At 58.1% G+C, this 27839-nt stretch overlaps 1 protein-coding gene across 3 annotated transcripts; it reads left to right on the plus strand.

The window, feature by feature from the left end:
- PDZD4 (PDZ domain containing 4) lies at positions 1-27043 on the plus strand. 3 transcript variants are annotated; one of them, XM_044235946.1, is made up of 8 exons: positions 1-143; positions 21084-21337; positions 22334-22424; positions 22873-22971; positions 23847-23909; positions 24281-24382; positions 24647-24757; positions 24893-27043. In XM_044235946.1, the coding sequence occupies exons 1-8, from the start codon at positions 84-86 to the stop codon at positions 26408-26410; spliced, it is 2298 nt and encodes a 765-aa protein (XP_044091881.1). In that variant the 5' UTR covers positions 1-83; the 3' UTR covers positions 26411-27043. The 3 variants fall into 3 exon arrangements, with proteins under 3 accessions (XP_044091881.1, XP_044091882.1, XP_044091883.1); XM_044235947.1 differs by having other exon boundaries at positions 21084-21319; XM_044235948.1 differs by lacking the exons at positions 21084-21337; positions 22334-22424.
- The last annotated feature ends 796 nt before the right edge of the window (positions 27044-27839 follow it).

A 27839-nucleotide genomic window follows, 5' to 3' on the forward strand; every position in this document is an offset into this window, starting at 1 on the left:
GGGCCCGGGACCCGAGGTCCCGCGCTCCGGCCAGTGAAAGGCGTTTTCCCGTTCCCGCCCTCCTCCCCTCGCTGGCCAGCACCATGGGATGTAATATGTGCGTGGTTCAGAAACCGGAGGAGCAGTACAAAGTGATGCTTCAGGTAGGGGCCGCTGGGGCGGGGGGGGGGCGTGGGTGCCACCTGGGAAAGCAGCGGGCGGCAAACCTGGGAGGGCTGAAGGGCTCGGAAACGAAGAGGTAGGGAGCCATTCCCGCCCTCGATTTCTGGGGCTGCTGGGTGTTGGCGCTCCGTGGGAACCAGTCACAGACGCGGGAAGCTGCGTGGGGATGGGGTGCAGGGCGCATCCCTTGGCGCCCGGCGTAGGTGGGGACGTGGATCCTGGGTGCAGATCGGTCTGGCTCGGGAAGTTGGGCTCGGCGTGCTCCGGCGCGCTTGCACCCCGGGCCCGGGAGTCCGGAGGCGCGGTGCTGCCGGCGCCGGCGCGGGATGGAGGTTGCATAGCAACGGGCTCCGTTCCCTGCACACGCTCGCCCGGCTGGACCCAGGGCGGGGGAGGGAGAGGGGCCCCCGCGGCGCTGGGGGCGGCTAAATCGTGGCCCCCGAGGACCAGGGGCGCAGGAGCGCGCGGGCAGTCTGGGGCCGGGAAGGTTATCCTGGCCCCCACTCTCCGCTCCGGCCCTGCCCAGATGGCGGGCTCCCAGACTGGGGTGCCGCGGGCTCACCGAGCGGAGGGCGATCTGCAGGCAGCGGTGCCTGGCTCGCTCTCTGCCCTGCAGGGCCTCGGGTCCGGGGCCTCGGGGGGGGGGGCGTGGACCGAGAGGTGCTCGGCGGGGCAGGAGGGGATACGCCCGGCCGCGCTCTCGGAACCCAAGCCCAGCCCGGTGGCCCGGAGCGGGGCTTCCTTGCTTGTGCGTGGCGTGACTTCGTGAGTGCGTGCTTGTGCCCCGTCTGTGTGTGCGCGGAGGCTCCTCCGGCCCCGCGTGTGTGTACTTTCTGTGTGCGCTCAGAGAGGTGTCTAGGGAAATGTCCCTCATGGTGTGGCCTCAGACTCCCCCGGGGCTAAGTGGAGGGAGTTCCAGGTCGGAGGGAGTCGGGATCCTGGGGCAGACCCAGCGCGGACAGGTATGCACTTCGATCCGGGTTTATGGGTCAGGACTGGGGAGCAGGCGCTGGTCGGTGCGGTGTTGGCTGGGGGAATAGGGTCTCCTTAGAAGAATGGGGGAAGTCCTGTAAGCATCCGCGGGGGCGCGGTGTGTGTGGGGGTGGGGGAGGCATCGGAGGCCGCGGGAGCCCTGCTCCGAGGCTGTGAGCCCGGTTCTGGTCCCGGTGAGCGGGAGGCGGCGGGAGGGCTCTGCCCTGGCCGCGCCGCTCGGCTCCTCTCCGAGGCCCTGGCTCCCCGGGCGCGCGCGGCCCTCCGCTTTGCCCGCTCGCTACCCCTCGCCACCCCTCGCCTTTCTTCCCATTTTCTCCGTCCGCCCCCGGGCTATGCCTCTCGTCCTGTTCCCGGCCATTGTCATTGCCCGCTCGTGGAATCGGGTTCAGTAATAACTCGCGCTGGGACCGGAAGGCAGCCCCTCGGAATCCCAGTGGCGGGCACCGGGGCTGCACTGGTTGGTGGGCGACGCCGTGGGATCCCACCCTCGCTCCTTCCTTTCTTGGAATTATTTCACCAAATGGCAAGCGATTCCAAAGCTCTTGGCTCTTGACTTCCTCCGAGAGGGATTGAGGTCGTATTTCGTTTAAGACCGATCTCCCGGGGGTGCGTGGAACAAGAAGGGCGACCTGCGCCGCCCTGCAGGCTTGAAACAGCGGCAGTTGACGGGGCCACGCCGAGGTGACCCTTCGGGCTCCCCCTGGCAGCGAGGGAGGGGAGGCTGCCACAGGTGGGGCAGGCACCGCCGTCAGGGAGGCTCCGTGGTGAGGGAGGGCTTGAGATGGACCTGGGCAGGAAAGGTCGGAGCCAGGCTTTCCTTGAGAGAGAGCTCCAAGCCCTCGGGAGAGAAGTCCCCAGAGGAGAGGCCCGAGCCGCCAGCTCCCTTTGCCATTTACTGGTCGGGGTTGCAGCCATCGCAGACCGGTGACTGGGGGAACTGCCCCCTTTTAAAGCTCCTGAGGAAGTCTGGGCAGAATCAGAACATGGATGCGCTTTTAAAAGAGGAATGACCCTTTAAAAATGAAGGAGCGGCTTCGAGGTGGGGCGGAGAGCTGGGTGGCTTGGCCTCTTATTAACACTGACCCTCCATTTTGGCTCAGGTCCTGATCTCAGGCGGGTGAGATGGAGCCCCAGAGTCTGCTTAAGATTCTCTCTCCCTCTCCCCCTCTAAAATAAATAAGTAAACAAAATAAAATTAAAGGGAGACAAAAGAAGATCGAATAAAAAGGAGCTGGAAAGCAGGGAAAACCATTGGTAGTCCCAGATGACCCTGGTGCTGGGGGCTGGAGTCCCAAGCACAGCAGGGAGAGCATTTCCTGGCCCAGTCCAGTCCTCTTCTCAGAGCAGAAAGAAGCTTCTGTCCCAACAGACCAGTCAGAGCCCTTGCTTGGCTCCCGTACTCCCCTAAACCCTGGGGAGTAGCGTCAGTGGTGCTTCTCCCTGTCCTGTCTTTGCCTGCCTGTGGCCTCTGCACCCGGCAAGAGTGAGGGACCTGGGCGGGACCAGAGGGACGCTCGCGCAGGCCTGCACCGCTTGCCCGGGTGCTTCCAGGTGCCTGACATCCCCCAGCCCCCAGCTCGAGAACCCAAAGTTGTCTCTTCTAGCCTTGACTTCCAGGCCCTTTTCTCGTGGTGGCTCGCAGGCATGAGACTGGCTGCAGCTTTACTGAGCCTGCCCTGAGGAAGTGTGCGGTCGCCGGTCGTGATATTTTGAGAGCTGTGCGGCCATCCCTGCTGTCTCCTTCCAGAACAGTCATCGCTCCGGAAAGAAAGCCCGTCTTTAGCAGTCCGGTTTCCCCTAACACCTCTCAGCCCCTGGCAACCACTCACCTCTTTATGGATTTGCCGGTTCCAGACATTTCATCTTAATGAACCTTATGAACCATACAGTATGTGATTTTTTTTAATGTGTGGCTTCTTCCACTTACCAAGTTTTCTTTAAAAAAATTTTTTTAAGTAATCTCTACCTCCAACGTGGGGCTCAAATCAAGAGTTGCGCACTCTTCCGACTAAGCCCTACCCAGGCACCCGCTGGATTTCTTTCTAGTGCTGAATTATATACCCCATCGCATCACTGTGCCGCATGGGATGGATGGACACTGGGGTTGCTTCTACCTTTTCCCAGTTGTGAATAATGCTGTTGTGAACATGGATATACAAATATCTGAGTCCCTGCTTTTATTTTATTTTATTTTTAAAAAGATTTTATTTATTTATTTGACAGACAGAGATCACAAGTAGGCAGAGAGGCAGGCGGAGAGAGGGGGAAGCAGGCTCCTCGCCGAGCAGAGAGCCCGATTCAGAACTTGATCCCAGAACCCTGGGATCATGACCTGAGCCAAAGGCAGAGGCTTTAACCCACTGAGCCACCCAGGCGCCCCTTTTTTTGTTTTTTAAAAGATTTTATTTTTAAGTCCTCTCTGCACGCTCCGTGGGGCTCAAACCCACAGCACTGAGATCAGAAGTCACAGGCTCCACCTACTAGGCCAGCCAGGAGCCCTCAGTCCCTGCTTTTAATTCTCTTGGGACTGCTGGATCGAATGATAATTCTGTCTCATTGTTTGAGGAGCTGTTGATCTCTTTTCGGCGGGGGCTGAGCCATTTTTACATTCCTACCAGGAAAGTAAGAGGGTTCCACTTTTTCCACATCCCCCCAACGCATGTTTTTTAGACAGCGAGAGAGGGAGCACAAGCAGGGGGAGTGGAAGAAGAAGCAGGCTTCCCACTGAGCAGGGAGCCCCCAGCTGGGCTCCATCCCAGGACCCTGGCAGCCACTTAACGACAGACCCAACAGATGCCCCAGCGTGTTTCCCATTGTGGTCGTCCTGCTTTGCATGCGGGGTACTGCGGTTTTGATGTGAAGTTCCCGAGTGATGCTGAGTATCTTTTCATGTGCCATTGGTCTTCTGTGTGTCTTTTCTGGAGAAATGTCGATTTGGATGCCAGTGCCACTCTGCTTTTACTATAGCTTTGTAAGTTAATCTTAGTTGTTTTTTTTTTTTAAGATTTTATTTATTTATCAGAGAGAGAGAGAGAGGGAGAGAGCGAGCACAGGCAGACAGAGTGGCAGGCAGAGGCAGAGGCAGAGGGAGAAGCAGGCTCCCCGCCGAGCAAGGAGCCCGATGCGGGCCTCGATCCCAGGACACCAGGATCATGACCTGAGCCGAAGGCAGCTGCTCAACCAACTGAGCCACCCAGGCATCCCTAATCTTAGTTTTTAAATTTTTTAAAAGATTTATCTATTTGAGAGAGAGAGAGCCTGCATGGGGAGGGGGCAGAAGGAGAGAGAAAAAGAGTGTCAAGGAGACTGCGAGGTCAGGAGCCCGATGCGGGCTGAGATCATGACCTGAGCCAAAACCAAGAGTCCAATATTACAACCAACTGAGCCACCCAGGAGCCCCTGTAAGTAAAATGTAAAATCAGGAAGTGTAAGTCCTCCCAATTTTGTACTTTTCGCCATTGTTCTGGTTATTTGGGGGTATGTTAAGTTTCTTTTTTTAAAAAAAGATTTTATTTTATTTTATTTATTTACTTGACAGAGAGAGAGAGATCCATTACAAGCAGGCGGCAGGGGCGGGGGGGAAGCAGGCTCCCCGCCAAGCAGAGAGCCCAGCCCGATGCCAAGCAGAGAGCCCGATTCGGGGCTCAATTCCAGGACTCTGGGATTATGACCTGAGCCAAAGGCAGAGGCTTAACCCACTGAGCCACCCAGGCGCCCTGGTTAAGTTTCTATATGAAGTGTAGGATCAGTTTGCCAGTTTCTAACAAGAAGGCAGCTGCAGTTTTGTCGGAATTGAATTTCTGCATTGGTTTGGGTGGAGTATTAACCCATGAACATAGGATGTCTTTCCACATGGGTGTTCCGTTTCTTTAAATGATGTTTTGCATTTTTGTTACATTTACTGCTGATTGTTTTATTCTGTCTGATGCTATTGTGAGTGGAATTGTTTTCTTTTTCATTATTTTTTAAAGGTTTTTAAAATTAGATTTTATTTATTTATTTGGTATTTATAGAGAGAGTCCGCGCACAAGTGGGGGGAGCGGCAGAGGGAGAGGGAGAAGCAGGCTCCCGGCTGAGCAGGGAGCTGGATACGGGGCTCCATCTCAGGACTCTGGGATCATGACCTGAGCTGAAGATAGTCGCTTAACCACCTGTGCCACCCAGGCGCCCCTAAAGATTTTTAAAAGTTCATTTATTGAACCAATCTCTCCACTCACCACGGGGCTCGAACTCACCACCCTGAGATCAAGAGCAGCGTGCTCTTCTGACCGAGCCGGCCAGGAATTTTTTTTTTTTTTAAAGATTTATTTATTTATTTGAGAGGAGAGGGAGAGCAGACAGACCCTGTCCTGAGCATGGAGCCCAACTTGGGGCTCGATCCCAGGACCCTGAGATCATGACCTGAGCCGAAATGTCATGAAGGGCTGCCCAGGGGGCTGTTTTCTTAACTTACTTTTCATCTTTCTCATTGCTACTGAGTAGAAATGCGGTTGATTTTTGTATATTGATCCTCTGTGCTGCAACCTCACTCAACTCATTTATTAGCGCTCATCGTTTCTTAGTGGATTCTGGAGGATCTCGAATGTGTGGGATTATGTCAAGGGCAAACTCGGATACTTTTCCGTCTGCCATTCCAACCCAGATACCTGTTCTTTCTCGTTCTTGCCCACTTGCTCTGGCTAGAATCTCCCGCAGGATGTTGAGTAGAAGCGCTGAGCGCAGGTGTCCTTGCCTTGCTGCTAATCAAAGAGGGAAGCTTCCAGACTTCCACCAGTGACTTACAACTTGCTGTAGGTTTCTCATAAATGCTCTTTATGAAGTCAGGGAAGTTCCCTTTTATTCCTAGTTTGGGTGTTTTTATGATGAAGTGTCATAGGACGTCCACTGTGTTCCGGGTGGCTGCTGAGCCCCTCCTGGGTTTGGGCACTTTATCCCCCTGCCACCGCCAGCTCCACCTCTGTCCTGCTGGTGTGTCACGGGGCTTCGCCAGGCATGCGCTGGGGTGGGGGAGGAGGTCCCACACCAACCAACTCTGGAGAGGTAGAAAGGTCCTGGGGGATGGGCGGTCTTGCAAGGTGCCTCAGGAAGAGGCGGGAACCAGATTCCGGAGGGTGGAAGGTGGGGAGAAAGCGGCATCAGCGCCAAGGGCACGATGCCTGCTGAGACCCCTTCCTGGTGCTCTTGCTGGCTGGGGGCCTGCTGTCCTTCCGTGGGGCACCTTGACCCCTCTGTCGTGGATCTAATCACACCCCACTCTGGGCTTCTCTCTGCCCCTTCGTCTTTTCCCCTGCCACCCCAGCCTTCTAGATCTTGGCATCCTCCCCCCCTACTCCATACCATGACATGCTTGCTGACAGGCCCCGTGCCTGGGGGACCTACGTGACAAAGGAAACTGGCCTCGGGCCTGCTGCCCCCATGCCCTGCGGGGCCGTCCAGACTTCCGCTCTTCTTTCAGCCGAGTGAGTCAGGACCACCACCGGCTCCCCTCTGTCCACCTTCGGAGAGGCCACAGCCCTGCAGGTCTCCTTGTGAGCACCCCCACCCCGCCGAACCCCCGCTGTGCCAGCCCTCAGTCCCCACACGGAGGAGCCGCAGACCCCCCCCCTTCCTCCCCTGGGGCCATTTTGTGATGGGAGAGATTGCCCGGGGAACAAAGAGGCAACCGTTGGGGAGGGAAGGGCCCAGTGTGCCACGAGAGCAGGGCAGCGGGCCCACAGCTGTCCCCTCTCTCCATCTTCCTCCCTCCTTGGTGGCGGCTCTTCTCCCCCTGCCCCTTGAGTCGGGGCTTCCTGTGAGCAGGATGTGTGTGTTGCTTCTGAGGGCAGCAGGTCCTCTGGAAGCAATTGGAGAGGGCACGACCGCGGCGCTGGATTCCAGTAGCCGTCATCTGCTCGGGCTCACCATGTTTTCCATTGTCGCAACATTTTAAAATGCCCTTCCTTACCTCAGTTCCAAGGACTGCCTGAGCCATGGAGCTAGGAAGTTCTAGAAAATGCAAACTAATCTACAGCGATTGAAGGCAGACGGCGTTTTGCAGGGATGGGCAGAAGCATGGGTGGAAGCGAGGGATGACAGAGGGGCATGGGGCTTCGCAAGGAAATGGTCACTATCTCGGCTGTGACGGTGGTGTCACAGGTGTAATTTACAGAACTGTAAAGCGTAACGCTCTGAATACGTGAATCCGATTACATGGCAACTATACCTTAGTAAACCCTTAAAAACAAGAAATACGTGTAACACACACATACCAAAGGAAAAACACATGAGTGTACTTAACCCAACATGGGGCCCAAGTGGGGTTGGGGGTTTTTTCCTTCCTTCTGCTTCAGGGTCCCCGCAGGGAAGACAGTACCGTGTGGGAGGAAACAGTGCCTGCCACCCGCGGTCATGGCCATGGGGAGATCCGGCAGCCTTTTCTCCTAGGCCCTGGGTCCGCTGGGATCTCCTTTGGCTAGAGGGTCGAGTTGCTGCCATCAGGCCATGTGGTGGGTGGTTTAGGCAGGGCAGATGGATGGAGACAGCCTTACTCGTGGCCAGGACACAGCCAATGTCCGGCGACAGAAGGACGTTCAGTAGTATTCTGAGGGTTTGTGTAATGTGAAAGAAAGGAGAGGAAACCCTCCGGGAGAGGAGCCCCCAGCTGTGAAGTGGAAGGCCCGAGATTAGTGAAGGCGAGGGACATCTGCACGTCTGAGAAGCCGGGCTCAGGGGCTGCTGTGCGGAGCAGCCTGCTTCTTGCCCACGCTGGCTTGGAGCAGTGGAAATGAGGAAGATCGCATAGAGAGTATCATTCCGGGGCGCCTGGGGGACTCAGTTGGCTGAGCTACTACTGCTTTTGGCTCGGGTCATGATCCGGGAGTCCCACGATCAAGTCCCGAATTGGGCTCCCTGCTTGGCGGCGAGTCTGCTTCTCCCTCTGACCTGTCTGCTCTCATGCTCTCTCTCTCTCAAATTACAAAAAAAAAAAAAAAGGGGGGGGGGAGCCTGGAGGGCTCAGTAGTTGAGCCTCTGCCTTTGGGTCCTGGGATCAAGCTCCGAATCAGGCTCCCTGCTCAGTCAGCAGCCTGCTTCTCCCTCTGCTAGCTACTCCCCCTGCTTCTGTTCCCTCTCTGGCTGTGTGTGTCTCTGTCAAATAAATAAATAAATAATATTAAAAATAAGAAAAGACTATCATTCTGGTGACTGCCGGCCTTGGAGAGGTCTGGTCAGCCCAGAGGTGGGTGGTGATGTTTTTAGTTGTTGTGAGCTTACACATGAAGGTTGATCCTTTTTTTTTCTTTCTTTTTTTTTTTTAAGGTTTTATTTATTTATTTATTTGACAGAGAAGAGCTAGTAGGGGGAGTGGCAGAGGGAGAAGGAGAAGCAGGCCCCAGCTAAGCTGGAAGCCTGAGGTGTTCTGGGGCTGAATGCCATGCAGCGCTCCATCCCCTGACCCTGGGATCATGACCTGAGCCAAGGGCAGGTGCCCAATCTGCTGAGCCACCCAGATGTCCCCCCGCAAGGTTGTTCTTGATGATAACCTCAAGAATTGTTTTTCTTTTTCTTTCTTTCTTTTTTTAATTTTAACTTTAATTTTTTAAAGATTTTATTTATTTGTCAGAGAGAGAGAGTACACACAAGCAGGCAGAGAGGCAGACAGAGAGAGAGGAGGAAGCAGGCTCCCTGCTGAGCAGGGAGCCCGATGCGGGACTCGATCCCAGGACCCCAGGATCATGACCTGAGCCGAAGGCAGCGGCTCAACCTACTGAGCCACCCAGGCGTCCCTTTTTTTTTTTTTTTAAGATTTTATTTATTTGACAGAGAGAGATCACAAGTAGGCAGGAAGGCAGACAGAGAGAGGGGGAAGCAGGCTTCTTGCTGAGCAGAGAGCCCCGATGCAGGGCTCCATCCCAGGACTCTGAGATCATGACCTGAGCCGAAGGCAGAGGCTTAACCCACTGAGCCACCCAGGCGCCCCTGCTTTGCTTTTTCACACAGGCCATCTGGGTTACCCTCCCTTCCCAGCCACTATTCCCAGGCAGGACCCAGAGGTGCCCTGAGAGGCCTGCTTCACCTAGAAGTGGGGGCAGGGCAAGTGGATCAGATTTCAGTAGACCCTGGGTGGGCCCCACCACCCACTCAGCAGCTTTGGGGAGATAAGGACTAAGAGGAAAGGAGAAACCCTTTGAGTCACTTGTCTGGTGTCTGAACCCCATTCAGGTCTGTGTGTCCTTCCTGGTTCCATGAGTGCATGACCCCAGTCCTAGGCCCTTGCTAAAATGCAGAATTGGAGGAGGCCCAGGGCCTGAGAGTGCATTTCTCGCAAGCTTCCAGGCCACGTCCATTGCTGCTGGTCCTTGGACCAGCCACACCAAGAGCAAGGAGCTCAGGAAGGAGCTTGGGGAACATCAATGAAGCCCTGGATCATGTCAGCATCCCCCAGGGGGAGGCAAGGCATCACCTGGGACCTACCAAATCCATTTCCAGGGGCTACTGCCCCACTGAGGTTCCCAAGGGACATACTGTGTTCCAGATAAGCAGGGCTCCTTTTCCATCACGCACATCCTCACCAACACGCACACAGCTCCCTGGGGCACCTGGACATACACACCCAAATGGCTAAAAAGGCTTTTGAGACGAAGGCCTCCCATGCTTCCTTTTCTTTCTCCTGCCCCTGGGCAAGAAGTGGCGGCCACGGTTATGGGTTGGATGGGCTGGTTTGTCCAGGCAGCCACGACTGGGGGCGTGCATTTGCTGGGCCAGTCATGCGATGGTGGAATGTACTGCCCAGCTAGATTCTTCCAGATTAAGGCATTTCATAGCCACTGACGCTATTCATTTAGGCAAGGATCCGCCTTAAATAGTAAAACCATTACTTAAAGGGTGTCAGGGTACAGGATGGTCACAGGGTCTCAAGGTGTTACCCCGGTACCTTGTAAATTAGGAAGGGAAAAGGAGAGACCTGGCAGCCGCGATTTTGACCATGTGACTAAAGCAAATCAAGAGTCCCCAGCAGTGGGACGGCCTCATCTCAGTGCCTCCTGATGCTGTTGGTCTGGAAGGGGCAGGACCCAGCAATTTGTCAGAGCAGTTAAGCTGAATCTAATGAGGGCAGATCCAGACTCAGGCATTGTACAAGGCAGCTGCCCCAAACATCTTCCGGGGTCAGTGCCATGAAAGTTAAAAAAAGAAAAAGTGGATAGATTATTCTAGATTAAAGGATACTAGACACATAACACCAAATGTAATGTGTGTGGTCCTTGACTCTATCCTGGGTCCAGAAACCAGAACAAACGAGCTGTAAGGGCATAGGGGTACATTGTGGAGATGTGGGGGTGGCTGATGACGGTGGTTCTCCTGGAATGGGAGTATGGCGCTGGCATCTTGCTTGCAAAATCGTGTGCGTAGAAAGGGGAGAGCGGTGTGGGAATGTGCACTCTGCGGGAGAGCTGCCTCAAGGGAATGCAGGGTTGCAACGTCCCTGTGGCTTGACCATTTTCAAAATCCAGAGTTGGGAAAACAGGAGGGAGGACTTGTGCTGGGCCATTGAAAACAGGAGTGCACAGAGCCTGCCCTTGGCTCAGGCTTCCCTTCTCTGCTTTCTCTCTACCTCCTGGTCTGTTGGTTTGGGGGTCGGCGGAACAGTTGTCTGAGGCCAGGACATACCTGTCAGCAGCGCTGAGAGCCACCGATCAGGACCCAAGGGCGCACTGATTTACCCCTAGTTGCAGAGGGCAACTTCCGGTTTCTGTTGTCTCCTTGTCTGTCCCTCCATCCGCCGAGTGGGGTTAGGAGGGTCCTAACGTAGCCCCACTAGACATTTATGTAGGTAGCCCCCTACTCCCCGCGTTCGGGCGAGTGGAAGGGGCCTTTCGCAGGCTTCCCTGAGGTCGCGGGCCCGGCCGGGCTCCTTCCGGGGCCCCTTCCCCGCGCCGTGCCCCCCGCCCTCCCGGAGATCCCGCAGCACAGCCGCCCCGCACGGCGCCCGTGGAGCCCCCGCACAGCTGCGCCAGCCTCCCCAGGTCCGGGCCCGGAGGCTTGCTGCAGCCGAGGGTGGGGGCAGGAGACCACCGCCAGCCCGGCTTGCGCCGCCGCCGCCCTCTTTGTCTGCGGCTTCGGACTGGGGCGGGGGGGGGGGGAGGGCGGGGGCGGGAGGCGGGGCTACTGCGCCGGGGCCCCGCCCTCCGCCGCCCGGGGCGCTGCCGCCTCTCGGTCGGGAGGCGGGGCGGGGCAGAGCACCTTACTCTGGGGCCGCTGGCCCTGGCTGTGTCGCGACTGGTCACCCGGCTTCCCGCATAGCTCTCGCCCCCGCCCCGCCTCCCCACCGCGTCCCCTCGTTGCCCCTGTGTCTCCTTCACCTGCCCCTGGTGATTCTTCTCTTCCTCCGTGTTCCCCGCGCCTACTCCCATGTCCCCCAAGGCTGCGCGGCTGCAGTACCCCCCCTCGCGCTCTTTGGCCTGAGGTCTCCCTCTTGTAAACCTCCCATCAGCATGCAGACCGCCCAGGTCTTGCCTCTCCTGGTAAAACCCAAAGGCAGCGCTCACCCGCAGCCCCCAGCCACTGGGACCCCATTCTCTGCCAAAGTTCCCAAAGGCTGTGTCGGTACAGACCAAGCTTCTCACTCCGCCCAGCCGTGGTCCACCCCTTAACAGATGTCGAAGGCCATTCTGGCTGCTGGGCCAGCTGTTCCCTCCGCCTCCATGCCGTCTTGTTCAGCTTTCCTCCTTAGCTTCTCTCTGGCTGGCTGTAAACTCTGGGTCTCTCTCTTCAACTGCTAAATGTAAGCGTACCTCATGATCGTCGGCGGGCCTCTTCTGTCTACATTCAATCTCCCGTTATCTCCTCCATCTCATGCTTTCGTATATAATTTATTTTTATTTTAAAGTAATCTCTGGACCCAACCTGGGGCTCAAACCCACAACCCTGACACTAATGACTGTGTCCCATCTCAGGCCTTTTTTTTTTTCTTCTAAATATTTTATTTAATTATTTGAGAGAGCACACAAGTACGGAGAAGCAGGCTCGCCACGGAGCCGTGACTGGATGCGAGGCTTGATCCCAGGACCCTGATTCATGACTTGAGCTGAAGGCAGCCGCTTATCCAACTGACCCACCCAGGAGCCCCGCCTTTTTCTTTCTTTAAGATTTATTTATTAATTTATCTTCGAGAGAAAAGTGGAGGCAGAGCAAGTGGGAGAGTGCCCCCCCACCCCATCTCATGATTCGGGACACATGGAGGAGGAACGGGCCATCGAGGATGCTTGCATGTCTCAGGAACTTCAAATCTGAGAAAAACTTTTTCCATTAATAAAACATGCCCATTTCCCCTGTTTACCCCAACGCCCGCATCCATCGTCATGGTCTCTGCGGATCCAGGTGGCACTCATATTTTTACTGCAGGAAAGGCTGGGACATCAGATTTGCCATCGGTGCCATGTACATTCGCAGTGTCGTGCAACCATCGCCACTGTTATTTCTAGAACATGTTCATCACCCCAAAATGGAACTTCATTAAGCAAGCACTCCCCATTCTCCCTTCCCTAGCCCCTGGCACCCACTCCTGTACTTTCTGTCCCTACGGATTTGTCGTTGTGGAATCACACAGGTGGCCTTTGCAGTCGGCCTTTCACTCGTCAGGCCGTCGGCCCTTTCTGCGGGACATAACCCACCTTGCGGGTTTACCACGTTGCATTGAACCATCTGTGGGCGGACATCGAGGTGGCTTCCAAGTGTCGGTGCTTACGGACAGTGCCGCTATGAACAGCTGTCTGCGCCTTTCCGTGTGGACGCAGCCACAGCCACTGTCCCGTTTTCCATCCCCCCCAGCGCATCAACACCTGTCTTCCCCTTCACCACCCCAGCCATCCTAGTGGACGGGAGTGGGGATCCCACTGTGCTTTTGACGTGCGCTTTCCTGATGGGGAGCAAGGCCAGGCATCTGGTCTGTGCTTGTCAGGCATCCTTCCTCCCTTCGGGTCCCCTTCTCCACTGCCACCTCTGTTTTAGGCCAAGCCACCATGATCTCCGGTCTGGGCTGCTGTGGTTGCCTGCGGCTCCTTCCCCCACCTCCGCTTGGTCCCCTCCTCTGCCGGGGCCACAGGGGGCCTCTCCTGTGTGCGCCCGGCACTCTCCAGAGAGCACCAAGGGCTTAGTTCTGGCTGGAACGTTCTTCAAAGTCCCTACCGTGGCTGGCTCCTTGCCGCCATTCAGGTCTTAGGTCAGGCATCCCCAGGGACGCTGTCCCTGCACACAACATCTAAAGCAGGCCCCACTTGAGCTTTTTCTACGGCGGAACTCAGGGCTCTGCGTGCGGTCCCAGACGGCCTCACTGGCTTGTTCCTCGCCTGGGTTCTCTGAGCACAGGGATCACGTCTGTCTGCTTCATGGCTGTTCTTCCTGTTCTTCCAGTGCTCGGCTGGAGAAGGAGCATGTGCCCTCTTCCTTCCAGTGGTTCCCTGCTGTCCGGGGACACGGAGAGCCCCTCGTGCACCCAGGACCCCTGTGGGGCCCTCATCCGCTGGACTCACACAGCTTTGCCCCTCCCCCTCCCACCTTCCCACCAGGTTCGAAGCAGTCTGCCTCCCTGCCTCCCTGCTTCCCTGCTTCCGAGGCTCATTCTCCACTGTCCCTCCGCTCCCTGGAGAAGCCGCATGAGGGACCTCACAGGTCTGTTCTAGGACTTCCTTGTCTTCAGTCACCTGGAATGAGAGAGACAAGTGGGTAGTGGCCCACTTGCCCATATCCATCCCCATTGTAGTCTCTGACATCCCCCCTCACCTTCTTTGCTCACTCCCAACACCTGATTGCTAGAAAGTTCTTCTACCATTGGAGCTCCCTCCCCACCCTCCTTTAGAACCTGGGTTGAGGTATGTCCCTGCCTTAGCTTGTATCTTGCCTCAGCCCACTACCTGATCTGCTGCCCTGTGCCTGTCCACCCCCTGGTGGGAAGGGGTCCGCTGTGACCTGGCTTGCATCAAGGGGCTGGGGTGGGCCTTGTGCGTGGGTTGGCCATAAGCTTCTTCTGAAGGCAGACCTGGGGGCCTGCCTGCTCTGCCTCCCGCCTTGTTGGCTGGTGCTTATGGGGTCAGTGCTTCCCCAGCCCCAGGGGCCTCCTATCCTCTTCTGCTCAGACACTGGGGCCCACAGGACGCCTTCTGTAAATCCCACCTTAGAGGGAGGCAGTAGGGGGCCGGCCTGCAGGGGTGCTGCACTGGGGGAATGGGGAGGGTGTCTGCTCGGTCCTGCTCCCCAGGACCTGAGGCCCATTAAGGCTCACTGGCCAGCCCTTTGGTCAGGCCTGGCCCCTGGGGTGGGCATGGGGCATGTCCCTCGCGACCACCTCCTCTAGGGGGTGGATGGCTGGGATTCATCCCCCTCACCTAGAGCCCTTAACCCCCCCCCCCGTCCTCCTTCATTCCCTCTGGGATTCCAGGCTCCTTTTTGGGGACACCCCAGCAGGAAATGGAAGGCAGTAGAGGGAGAAAGCTGTGCTTCTCCTGAGCCGCTTCAGATCAGGTGTGGATGTGGCATGTGATGTGACTTAATTAGTGCAGCTCGTTGTTGCCGGCACCCAGGGCCCTGAGCCCAGAAGCCGCATTCCCAGCCTGAGCTGTCCTGGGGCTCGGAGCGCACACCCATCCCCTGCCGCAGAGCCTGAGAACGACTCCGAATCTATCGGGCCAGGTTGCTTTTGTGTGTTTTCTCTATGATCATAAAGGTGATGTTCATTGGAGAAAATACTAGAAAGAACAAGAGAAAAGAGCAGTCCCCTGTAAATACTATCTCCCGTGAATTTCCTCCTATTCTTTAAAGAAAGTATTGTGTTAAACACATATGTGAATATATGCAACATATGCCCAGACCCATGCTCCCAGAACTGGGGTCGCCCTGCTCTAAGCAGGTCTTTTGCTTAATATTTTATCGTGAGAATTTTCCAGCAATAATGTTTTTTTTTTATTTTGCAGTTCATAAACATTTATTGTATTTTCAAAAAACAGTACAGGAAAAAAGGGGGGAAAATCTCAGACTTCCTTCCCACAACGATTTTACACATTCTTTCCCAGCCTTTTTATTTTGTATGGTAATCAACCTAGTTCACATGACATTTTATATCTTTTTTAAAAAGATTTCTTTGTTGGGGCGCCTGGATGGCCCAGTCAGTGAAGTGTCTGGCTCTCAGTTTCAGTTCAGGTCATGATCTCAGGGTCGTGAGATCGAGCCCTGCATTGGGCTCTCCAGTCAGTGCAGTCTGTTTGAGTTTCTCTTTCCCTCTCCCTCCGCCCCTCCTGCTTGTGATCACTTGCTGGCTCACTCTCTCAAAAATAAAGAAATAAATCTTTAAAAATTTATTTATTTGGGGCGCCTGGGTGGCTCAGTGGGTTAAAGCCTCTGCCTTCGGCTCAGGTCATGATCTCAGGGTCCTGGGATAGAGCCCCGCATCGGGCTCTCTGCTCAGCAGGGAGCCTGCTTCCTCCTTTATCTCTGCCTCTCTGCCTACCTGTGATCTCTATCTGTCAAATAAATAAATAAAATCTTTTTTAAAAAATTTATTTATTTGTTTGAGGGGTAGGAGGCGCAGAGGGCGAGAGTCTCACGTGAGAGTCCCACGACCCCGAGATCACAACCTGAGCAAAACCAAGAGTTCAACACTTCACCCACTGAGCCACCCAGGCGCCCCATTATATCTTTTTTGAGAAACAGGCATGTTACTGGAAGACTGTGGTAGGGCAGCTGTGTGCTTTAATTAGGTAGACACTCAGTGCTTAAGATAGTTGTGAAGTTGTCGGCCTTAAAAATTGTGCCGGTACCTGACTGAGTTAAATGTAGGAGTGTAGGGCTTGGCGCTTCTACTCCTACAGGAACAGCCCAGAGATTAGAAAACAGGGTCTCAAACGCTTGCACACGAATACTCAGAGCGGCGTTATTCACGAAGTGGGAACAATCCAGTGTCTATTGACAGATGAATGGGTAAACAAAATGTGGTCCTTCCATATAAAGGAATATTCTGGCATATAACGGAATGTTATTCGGCCATAAAAGGAATGAAGTACTAATGCTTACTGCAATACGGATTAGCCTAGAAAATGTGTTAAGGAACATCTATTACTTAGAGCAAATTTAACTGGATCGAAGGGGGTCCGGACGGAGAGTGCGTGACCGGGTGACGCGGCCAGCCAGGATCAGGGTTCGGAGGTGGCCACTGCGCTAGGGCCCCGGGGCGGCCCCGCTGGCAAGGTCTCCGGTACCTGCGGACCTAGGGCCCTGGGTGCTCTGCTGGTGCGTAGACGGGAGCCAGGCCACACCCGCCAGGGCCATGTGAGGGCCCCCCGGGCCACTCTGAGCAAAGGGGTGCCTTGAGGCTTGGGTCCCCTCTCCCCACAGTGGAAGTGAAGCGGCTTCCCGCTCAGCTGGGATTGGATTAGAGCTGTGGGTTTCAGGTCAACCCACTCGGGCCCATCTGGGCAGCAGGAAATGGATCCGGGCGTGGAGAGCTCCTCTGAGTAGCGAGCATTACGTCTGCCTCAGGCGAGGCCGTGCTTGAGGTTTTGCTTGCTATGAAGCCAGCAGGATCAGCTGCCGAAAGATGGTTCCAGCTAAGGCAGGGCGATGCCTGGCACATGGGGCGTGGCGGGGGGACATTTCAGGTGGGCTTCAGGCGTATGTGGAGTGTTGGAAGACACAGTGGATGTCTTCTGGAATGTTCCAAAGAAGACAGGTTTGTACTTGAGAAGGCAACATCTTCTAATAATGAGAGTTTCTGACAATGGGCGTGGCCAGCAGGTATTGCTGTCCCTGAAGTGGAAATGACCGTTCCCACTGGGACCCTCATTCTGGATTCCTTCTGGCTGTGTGGCTCATGTATGACCTCACGGGTCTCTCGATCGAGCACCCTGTCTCACTGGGGCTGTGCTGTCAGTGGGGAGTCTGCCAAGAGAGTCTAAAAATGTTTGATATAAAAAAATTTAAAAGAAAAAGAAAAAGCAGGTGCCCTGGCCTGGTGGGAGAGACAGACCCAGAAGCAGAGTGGAGGCCCCCTTGGAAGCTTGGGTGGGGCCCCTGGGGCCTGGCTTCCGCTCTGAGCTGGGGATGAGCCTTTGAGCTCTGCTGGGCCCTCTCGGGCCTGAGGAGCCTGAGGAAAATGAGCGAGGCCCGGGCCAGGCTGCGGCCAGGCTGCGGGCCGCACGCTCGCGCCGCGCTTTCTCCCCGGGGGTCAGCTGAGCCCGCCGCAGCCCCTCAGCGGGTGTCTGCTCCGCAGCCAGGGTGACTCTGGGCACCGGCGGACACACGTGGGCACCTGTCCTTGAGTGGGTGTAGGTGACAGGAGGGGACAGGAAGGGATGAGCAGCTGCTGAGGCAGGGAAGAAGGGTGCATGGGGGGGACGGGGGAGAGGGAGGGATCCAGGCAGACACGGGGGGGGGGCAAGGGGACGGAGGGGAAGAAAGGACCGTCCAGGAGGAGAACGGGCTTCCACACAGGGTCGCGGGCTGCTGTTGCCACCGGGGCTCCCGCCCACCCACACAGGCCACCGCCCCGCAGACGCAGCCCCTCCTGTCCCGTGCTGGACGCGGTTCTTGGTGCTGGCAGGTCACTTTCTCCCGCCGCTCCGGCCACCCGGGCCTCCAGCGTACTCCGTCCCCCTCCGAGTAGGGGACTGGCCTCCCCTGCCCCTGGCTGTCCCCGTCCCTGTCCGGCCCCCCCACCCCCGTGCGACCATCCTGAAACATTTCTCAAGTACGGAAAAGTGTCGCGCATCCTTCTGGCCTCGGCGCGTACTGCCTCCAGCCTGGGTCTCCGTCTCTGTGGCCTCAACATTTATCCCTTAAGAAGGCAGATTTGAAGCCGCCTGTGCCCGAAGTCCCTGACCCCAAGCCTGTCCTTCCCTCGCCTGAGGGCTAGTGAGGTGGTGGGGCTCCTCTGTGAGTGCGGGCTTTTCTTTTCTCCGGTCTACTGTCGTGTTTTCTTAGGGTTTGTTGGAATTCTTTACGGAGTATTTTGGATAATCTTTTATCAGTTCTATGCATTGTAAGGATCCTCTCTTAGCCTGTCATTTCACTCTGTTTCTGTCATTTGTTTGGAAGTTTTACCATTTAGCATAGTCAGATGTGTGTCTTCCATTCCTGCTGGCCCGTGTCCATCTTAAGAATTCTCTGTCGCAGCATTGCGGACATTGCCCCTCACGTCCAAGGTAGGCAGTTTCGCTTTTGTCCTTTTAGGACTTGGTCCATTTTGGATCGTGGCTGATGGGGTCTTGGAGTGGCGGCATTGGGGGAGGGAGGTGGAGCGCAGGAAGGGGATTGGTCTTAGATGTCTTCCTCCCAGGGGGCCCCTGGAGACATTTGCATGTGACTGGGGAGTCGCAGGGTGTGGAAGGGCAAGCTATCCTGGGTTCTGACAGGTTGAGGCTGGAGCAGCCCCCCCCCCCGCCCCCCGTGGTCTTTCTGTAACTCGTGGTGGCAGGACGAGAGCCGGGCTCGGGGCAGGACCGGCACAGGTGTTTGCAGAGCACTTGGTCGGTACTGTGGGCCTGGCCGCAGGCTGCTTTGCTCATTCCCTCTCAACCCTTCCCCCCGCCCCGCCCCCGCCCCGCCCCAGCTTCCCCACCCCGTCCGGAGCCCACACCCAGTCTGGGAGGGGCTTGTTTCTAACTTGTCAGGAGCCGCCTCTGCCCCACTCCTCTTCCTTAGCTCGGGAGCACCCACTGACTGAGGAAGAGGAGAGAGGAAGGAAGGCGTGTGGGTCAAGGGGAAGCTGCTGGGTGCCCCAGGCCTCACTGTGATGACCTCACCTCTGTGGGCACCCATCCTCCTCCTCCTCCTCCTCCTCCTCCTGTCCCAGCCCAACCAGCATTCTCCTCCTCACTGTCTGGACCCAGTTTCCATGGCAACGGGGTTGCAGGGGAACCAGCGGATTCAAGGGAGAAAGACCTTCCTGCATTTCTCAATGTCCCTTGTGGCCCTCACTTGTGGCCCTGCTCGGGGCACACCTAGCCTTTGACAGCCCAGCCCTTATACATTTTAGGGAAGCCCTTGACTTAAGGGCACTGGGGAGCTGGCATATGTCCAGGACCAAAAGCCCTCGTTCGAAGCCGTGGCTGATTTCCGTGGCGTCACTCAGCCCGGGAAGAGACACAGGCACACGCCAGACACACCTGGCACCGGTCACGCTAACAGTGCTAACAGGAGAGTGTAGTAGAACTAGAAAGTCATGAGCTTGGAGTACTTACTGCCTTTGTGTGTGTGTTTTTTGCTTGTTTGTTTTTAAGATTTTATTTATTTATTTGACAGAGAGAGAGAGAGATCACGAGCAGGCAGAGAGGCAGGCAGAGGGCAGGTAGTAGACTCCCCACTGAGCAGCGAGCCCGATGCAGGACTCGACCCCAGGACCCTGGGATCATGACCGGAGCCAAAGGCAAAGGTTTAACCCACTGAACCACCCAGCTGCGCCTGCCTTTGTTTTTAATATAATTCGTTCCGTTGTAAGATTATTCCATCGGAACGTTGATAATGGCTGTGTTTAATAGCTGGCTCGCAGATTTCCCGACAGCTTCACACCCAGCCCTGCTAGGGTCTTTGAGGACATTCCTGATGTTTCCTCTGTTCATAGCCTTTCCCACGCTGCCCTGCCCACAGCTTCCCGAATTTCTCCCGTGCCCCCTGCCCTCCACACTGTGGTCTCTCCGGCGGTACTGACCACATTCTCACACTTACCTTTAGTTGGCAACTAGTAACTTCTTGGCAGATTTCTGTGTTCTTCCTTATGGTTTTCTGTATTTTTCAAATGTTCTACAATGAACCTGTGTTTCTTGCCTAAGTAGACCAGATTGGTTAAAAAAAAAAAAAGTTTTCTGACCAGGGAAAGTTTGTGGAGCCGGGAAACATCAATACTGAGCTTCTTATCTACAAGGACAGAACGAAGTAGTGGATAGGTAATTGTTTGCTTTTCTGACATGGCCGTGACCCCGGAATGACATCCAGGCGTTGGTCTGTTCCATAGCAGCCGGGAGATGCTATTTCGCAGTCGGACGGGGCGTGTCTCTGCAGAGCTCCCATCCCCGAGAGCCCCAGAGACACAGATGGCACTGTGGGAATTCGGAGACTGGGACAACCTGGCCACGGTGCCCAAGTGCGGCCCCTGTCCCCTCATCCTGCACTCCTCGTGCTGACTGGTGGGGACTCTGCTTCCGCCTGCAAACACGCCTCACTTTCTCCCTTCCCCTGAGGCCGGCCAGGTGCCCTCTGCTCAAGGAGCCTTCCCTGGAGGCTTCTCCCCAGCTCCCGCCACTCTGCAGCCCAGCTTGTGACCTTGACTCACTTGCTCCCTTCATTTTGCTGGACTTCGGTTTCCTCAAGGGCACAATGGGGCGTTGGGGTCAGGATCTAGGGGAGACACATTGGGCGCCCAAGAAATGGCAGTTGTCTTACGAGGATCACTTGTTTGGCACCTCCCTTAGGTTGTCTTGGCATGTGAGGGGGCTTTGTGGGGGTCACCCTTTGTCTTCAGTGATTCTGTCATTGGCTTGAGGACAGATCCTGTCCTTGACGTCTGCGTGCTCTTTTTGACCCTCCTGCCTGAACCTAGTTATGGACTGACTCCACTGGGAGAGGAGTCCAGGTCTTCCTCCAGCCCTGATGTCAGATGAGCACGACAGAAGTGCCGTCGTTGCCAAGGGGGCCTCGCTGCGGGTCTCCTAGATGCTAGCTCTGACCTCTGTGCTGCCTGGAGGAGAAGCAGGTCCTCAGGAGCACTGAGGACCGAAGCCTGGGGGGCTCCTGCTGGATGACGTTCTAGGGTGGGGGTGGAGTCCCGGGGGCTCCCTCAGGCCCAGGCAGCACCATGTAGGGGTAGGGCTGAGATGTGGGGCTCCCCCGGGGAATGAGGGTGGAGACGCACTTGGCCATGGAGAGCCGAGCAGCGGGCAGGTTCTCACGGGGGCGTGTCTCTGCCGCAGGTGAACGGGAAGGAGCTCTCCAAGCTGTCTCAGGAGCAAACCCTGGAGGCCCTCCGCTCCTCCAAGGAGCCTCTAGTGATCCAGGTGCTGAGACGCAGCCCCCGCCTCCGGGGGGACAGCTCGTGCCATGACCTGCAGCTGGTGGACAGTGGCACTCAGACCGACATCACCTTTGAGCATATCATGGCGCTGGGCAAGCTGCGCCCGCCCACCCCGCCCATGGTCATCCTGGAGCCGTACGTCCTATCTGAGCTGTGAGTCGCCCTCAGGAGGGCCCCGGGCCCTGCCTCCAGAGAGGGCACGCCACCCAGAGGCTACGTCGCCGCAGCTCTGGGCGTGGCAGGGAGACCCTGCCTGGCCTGCCCTCTTGGGCAGGAAGCAGGCTGCTTGGCCTCCAGAGCCGACTGGGACGTCCAAGGGCTCAGCAGTCTGTAGGCGTCTGCGGCCTCAGGCTGGACAGCAGCCAGTGAAGTGACCGGGGAGGCTTCACACACAGGCTCCCTTTGGTATCTCCCCTCCCGCTCCCAGGGCGGAGGGAGGAGCATCCCGGGACCTTGCTCCTGGAAGGTTGAGGGCCTCCGCTCCTCCTCCTCCATCTGTCTTCTCTGCCGTCCATCGTCTTCTGCCTCTCAAGCATCCTTCCTTGAATCTTCTCACATCCTTATCTGTCCCATCCTTTCCCTGCTCTGAACTTCCTCCATCTCTTCGGCTTCTTTCTGGCCCCTTCGGAAGAAGGGCGTCTCATCCAGGCCGGGTGGCTCATTCCGCTAATCTAAACCCGTGCTGCAGGGCTGGGGTCCCGGGATGCCCTCCTCCGCAGAGAGTGAGGCCCCTGGCCGCTGGCAGCCGCGCTTAGCCTTTGGGGCAAGGAGGGCTGCCCCTGGAGGTAGAGTGGGTCCTCCTCTACTCCCCAGCAGTCCTCTGGGGCCTGGATAACTCCTGGGGGCGTTGCATGGGCGGGACCAGTGCTGGGGTGGGGTGGGTGGCACCTGCAATTTGGAGAAGTGGGTACCCTGCCGGCTGGGCTGGGCGACAGGGCGGGATGGAGTGGGGAGAGCGAGGCATGCCCTTGTCCTCAGTGCAGAGCCCTGCATACTCCCGTTCAAGAAGCATTCCTGGTCTTTGCATGGGTGCATGTAGCTCAGAACGAGGGGCTCCATGCTGAGCTCAGTGGGAGCGGCCAGCCCAGGAGCTGGGGCTAGGGCACTAGAGGAGCAGATGGCTGGCCTGACCTCACTTCTCCTGGGCAGCCCCCCCATCAGCCATGAGTATTATGACCCGGCGGAGTTCATGGAGGGCGGCCCGCAGGAGGCAGACCGCATGGACGAGCTGGAGTATGAGGTGAGCCAGCTTCAGGAGCCGGCCCCGGGACGGCTGTCCGCAGCCCAGCTCAGGCCTGGCTCCCCTTGTCCCCAGCGGCCAAGATGCACGGCTGCCTACTCCGGCTCACGGGCCAAGGAGGGTCAAATCGGGCTGAGTCGGGGAGGGGCGTGGGCGAGGTCCCTTAGTCAGTCTGTGTCAGTGAGTCTGTGTCCCACGCATGTCTGTGATCTGTGTGTCCCGTGCGTCTCGCGTGTGTCTCGGGCATTTCCTGGCAGGGGAGACCGCGGCACACGTGCGCCACTTGGGATGGTAAGAGAGCCCCTCTAAGCTGGAGGCTGGAAACTTGCTTCCGGCGGCGAGCTGCTGGGGTTGGGGCTGGGCCGCGGCTGCCACCCGCTAGCATGCCTCCGCGCTCACTGGTTTTGGGGGCTTTCTTCCTTTGCTTCCCCTGTACCCGCTGTGGCAGGAGGTGGAGCTGTATAAGACCAGCCACCGGGACAAGCTCGGCCTGATGGTGTGCTACCGCACAGACGAGGAGGAGGACCTGGGCATCTATGTTGGAGAGGTAGGACGGCGGGGCGTGGGGGCGGGCCCTCTAGGAGGTAGTGGGGCTCCAGGCCTCCTCCTCAGGCGCCGGACCCCCAGGCTGCACGTGGCACCGGCAGTGGGGAGGGCGGGGCGTCGTGGTGGCGGGTGACACGGCAGCCACATGAAGAGTGCCCACACCACCCCGATCCCTATGGCATTTCTATGCGGCGCGGGGCTCTAAGGCTGCCCGGAATGCCCTGGCTGCCAGGGGCGGCGCCTGCTCAGTATCATGGGGCATGTGTTCGGCCCCCGCCATCCTCCCTGGGAGACTTGAGCGGGGGTTGGGACTGGGAGCGAGGCTGAAGTCTGGGCCTGGCTTTGCTCTTCTTCCCACGGCCCGCAGCCAGCGCCCCCTGGAACTCATAGGGTTGTTCTTCCCCACCTGTCCGTGGTGGACATGGTGCATCCAGCCGCCCGCATTCTTGTCCAGTCAACCTTTGCATGGACACCTTACTGCCCGTTGAGCCCCAGAGCTCGTGTGGGTGGGGCACAGTGTGGGGAAGTGTTCGGCTTCCTGCATTTGCATTTCCTGCATTTGCCCGGCCTCTGACGTGGAAAAGAACAGGTTTCCATGCATGAGAGTCTACGAGAGACTGCTGGGGGCCTGGGCCCGGGCCTGGGCCTGGGGAGCTTTTAGCTGGCTCGTGCTGGGGAGAGGTGACTAGCCCAAGACCCACTGTTTTGTCCCTGCCTCCTGGAGCTCAGAAGCTTCCAGTCTGAGCTGAAGAGGGAGCAAGCCAGGAGATTGTAGTTTGGCTTCAGAACCCCCTCTCCAAGGTGAGGCTGCCCCTTGCTCCCCAAAGGGAACCCGAGTGAAGGATGCCAGGTCCCCATGATGCATCTGCCTTGCAGGTGAACCCCAATAGCATCGCAGCTAAAGACGGCCGGATCCGGGAGGGGGACCGTATCATCCAGGTGAGTGGGTTCGTGCAGGCGGTGCGGGCGGGCCTGACCATGGCCCCGCTGCCCTGGCCGCCCACTGACCTCTCCCTAGCCAGTCCCAGCTCTCTCCTGCCAAGAGCCTCGCCCGATGGCTAGACATCCTGCTGTGCCTGAAACCGGGCCTGGGTCTTCTCTCTCTCCGGTCCGGCTGCCTTGGGAGGTCTGCTGGCATCGTCTGTGCTGCTCGGGCACGGGGACCCCTTCCTCTCCCTGGGCACCTGCTACTTCATTTCCATCCTGTCAGAGCTCAAGAGCCTTTCCTAGCCCAGGACGCTCCACTAGGGTAGGGCCTGCCCCACAGCCAGCCCTGGCATTCTGTGTGATGGTCCCTTGGCTTGTCGCAGATCAACGGTGTGGACGTCCAGAACCGGGAGGAGGCGGTGGCCATTCTGAGCCAGGAGGAGAACACCAACATTTCCCTGCTGGTGGCCCGGCCCGAGAGCCAGGTGTGTGTGCGCCCGGCAGGGCCCTCCGGGACCCCTGGCATCGGGCTTTCTGTGGGGGCTGCTGATGGAGGGTGGGGCGTGTCTTTGGGGCCCATTTCCCCTTCCGGCCTCTGATGACCGAGTGTGCTGCGGCTGCCCTCTCGCCTGGGTTCATTCATCCTCACTGAGACCAGGAGACCGGGTATGGTACTTAAAGGCAACCACTGGGGTTGTGTCCTGGGCGGTCCTTAAAGCAGTGGGGACAGCACAGTTCTGTCTCTGCAGCTGGCAAAGCGGTGGAAGGACAGTGACCGGGATGACTTTCTGGATGAATTTGGCTCTGAGCACGAGGGGGACCTGCGTGCACGGAAGCTGAGATCCCCCCCTGCCCAGCAGGTGAGGAAGGAGGCAGGGCGGGAGGGGGGGCCGGGGGCTGGGGCATGTGGCAGATGGGCTGGACCCGAAGGCCCTTCTGACCCCAAGCCTGGCCTGCGGGACCCATACCGAGTGGGACTCCTCTTTCTGCCCCAGCTCGGCCATGAAGAGGAGAAAGGGGTCCCCGAGGCGGGCACGGGTCTGAGCAACAGCCAGGAGCTGGACAGCGGTGTGGGCCGCACTGACGAGAGCACCCGCACCGAGGAGAGCTCCGAGCACGACCTTCTGGGGGACGAGCCCGCCAGTGCCGCCAACACCCCTGGGGCCCTGCGCAAGAGCCGGGACCTGCACTTCAGCATGGACTCGCTGCTGGCAGAGGGGGCGGGGCTGGGCGGAGGCGACGTCCCCGGCCTCACCGACGAGGAGTACGAGCGCTACCGGGAGCTGCTGGAGATCAAGGGCCATCTGGAGAATGGCAACCAGCCGGGCCTGCTCTTCCCCCGTGCTGCAGGTGGCAACAGCGCCCTGGACGTGAACCGCAACGAGAGCCTGGGCCACGAGATGGCCATGCTGGAGGAGGAGCTGCGGCACCTGGAGTTCAAGTGCCGGAACATCCTGCGGGCGCAGAAGATGCAGCAGCTGCGGGAGCGCTGCATGAAGGCCTGGTTGCTGGAGGAGGAGAGTCTCTACCACCTGGCTGCCGGGGAGCCCAAGAAGCACGAGCTGTCGGACATCTCCGAGCTGCCCGAGAAATCGGACAAGGACAGCACCAGCGCCTACAACACTGGGGAGAGCTGCCGCAGCACCCCTCTGCTCGCCGAGCCCTCGCCGGAGAGCCCCCTGCGGCGGGCTGCTGCTGGCAACTCCAACTTGAACCGGACCCCTTCCGGCCCCGTGGTCAGCGCCCACCCCAAGGCACCCCCCGCGCAGGGGAGCCCCGCCAAGTTCCGCTCTCTTTCCCGGGATCCCGAGGTGGGCAGGAGACAGCACGCGGAGGAGCGTGTCCGCCGAAGCCCCAAGACGGGCGCGACCCTGGAGCGCGTGGGTCCCGAAGGCAGCCCGTACCTGTCTCGGCGCCACCGCGGCCAGGGCCAGGAGGGCGAGCACTACCACAGCTGCGTACAGCTGGCCCCGCCGCGCAGCCTGGAGGAGCTGGGCCAGGGCCCCCTGAGTCTGGCTGCAGGCCCTCGCGTGGGCGGGGCCGCGGTGGCCCCCGAAGCACCCCGCATGGAGTGGAAGGTCAAGGTGCGCAGCGACGGGACCCGCTATGTGGCCAAGCGGCCCGTGCGCGATCGCCTCCTCAAAGCTCGGGCCCTGAAGATCCGCGAGGAGCGCAGCGGCATGACCACGGACGACGACGCGGTGAGCGAGATGAAGATGGGCCGCTACTGGAGCAAGGAGGAGCGGAAGCAGCACCTGATCCGGGCTCGGGAGCAGCGGAAGCGGCGCGAGTTCATGATGCAGAGCCGGCTGGAGTGCCTGAGGGAGCAGCAGAACGGCGACAGCAAGGCTGAGCTCAACATCATCGCCTTGAGCCACCGCAAAACCATGAAGAAGCGGAACAAGAAGATCCTGGATAACTGGATCACCATCCAGGAGATGCTGGCCCACGGCACGCGCTCTGCTGATGGCAAGCGGGTCTACAACCCTCTGCTCTCGGTCACCACCGTCTGAGCCCCGCCGCACTCCGGGGTGGGGCCCCCGCCCCAGCCCAGGTCCAGTGAGCCCCCCAAGACACCCCATTCCCTGCTCTCCCTTAGAATCTAGTGTGTGTCCGTGCGTGCACACAGGACTTTGTGACCAGAGAGAAACCCCCAGGAGAAGGGACGCTTCTCTCTGTCGGCTACTTCCCGCTCTCCGAGTCTGGCGACCGCATTGACAGTAGGCATGGTGCAGGGGCAGGCCTGTCGCAGGCCCCCCTTCAGCTTCGTGTGGGCCATGTGTGCGCAACACAGGCCCAGGCACATGTACGCACGCACACGCACACCCCCCAGAGCTCTCAGCGTGGGTGCTTGGGGACAGGAAAAGTCCAGCTGGAAATCAGAGGTCAAGAGGACTGTCCTAAGCACAAGAGAATGCCGGGCTTTGAAGCTGAGCACAGTCTCGCCTCTGCCGGAGGCCTTGGTTCTTTGTAGACAAAGGCACCCCTGAGTTTTGTGGGTTTGTTTTTTCCCCCTTTTCTGTGCTTGCCAATTGTTGTCTTTTTGTTTTGTGGACCTGCTGGGGTGGGGGGGCTGGCAGCTCCTTCAGGCAGCCTGATGGAAGTGGAGCCCCAGTGATGGCTGGGAAGGAGGTGGGGGGGGGGGAAGGAGGAGAGGGAGGGCTGGGGCAGGGGGAGGGTAAGGGAGGGGGGAGGACAGGGAGAATAGGAAGCAGCTTTCTTGGGGGTCTCCGCTCTTGAGGTGTGGGGATGGGGAGCCTCCGATGTGGCTTGTGTGGCCCGCCCTGGGGGCCACTTACTTCCCCGATGACTGAGGGAGAGCTAAGGCATAAGCAGCGGGGGAAGGTTTTGGTGACAAGACCCATGGTGAGCTGCGGGAGAGGCCTGGACCCGAGCGCCGGGCCCTGCCGGCTGGGCTGACTGGGGACCCGCTCTGTACCCCGCTGCCAAGTGTGGACCAGTCCCGGCCCAGGGCCCCTGAGGCAAACAGGCCGCCCTCCCCCACCCCGCATCGGCATTGAGAGAATAAAGCAAAGCTGCCTTTCTGAGGTGACTCTTGGCCTCTCTGTGTTCATTCTCATCAGGCTGGAGAAAAGATGCCGGTTGTGGTGGGGTGGGAGGGCTCGGGTCAGTTCAAAGCTCTGCGTCTGTGCTTTCTCGATCACTGCGGAGAAGCCGGGTCTTCTCAAGTCCATCTTGTCTCTGAGAGGAGGCGTGGACCGTAACCGGGACCGTTTCACAAGAGGGAGGTCACAGAGCAGGCCCTGCCATCAGTGCTCAACCAGGTCTCTGCCACGTGGAGGACAACGCTGGTCCAGTGGAACCCTTGAGAAGCAGGTTCTGCCCTCCTCCACCACTTAGCAGATGCCCTGTGGTTTGCTGCACTGCATGGAACCTCAGACATTTGGCTGCAAACCGTGGGGCATCTGCTAAGTGCCAGGA

This window comes from Neovison vison, chromosome X, assembly GCF_020171115.1.
Source record: "Neovison vison isolate M4711 chromosome X, ASM_NN_V1, whole genome shotgun sequence".
NCBI classification, from domain to species: Eukaryota; Metazoa; Chordata; class Mammalia; order Carnivora; family Mustelidae; genus Neogale; species Neogale vison.

Bases quoted from the DNA above. Each gene is read 5' to 3' on its own strand.
- PDZD4 (XM_044235946.1), top strand. From the start codon at position 84: ATGGGATGTAATATGTGCGTGGTTCAGAAACCGGAGGAGCAGTACAAA. The intron at 21,338-22,333 runs GTGAGTCGCCCT...TCTCCTGGGCAG, and splicing joins CCGTACGTCCTATCTGAGCT to CCCCCCCATCAGCCATGAGT. The intron at 24,758-24,892 runs GTGAGGAAGGAG...TTTCTGCCCCAG, and splicing joins GATCCCCCCCTGCCCAGCAG to CTCGGCCATGAAGAGGAGAA.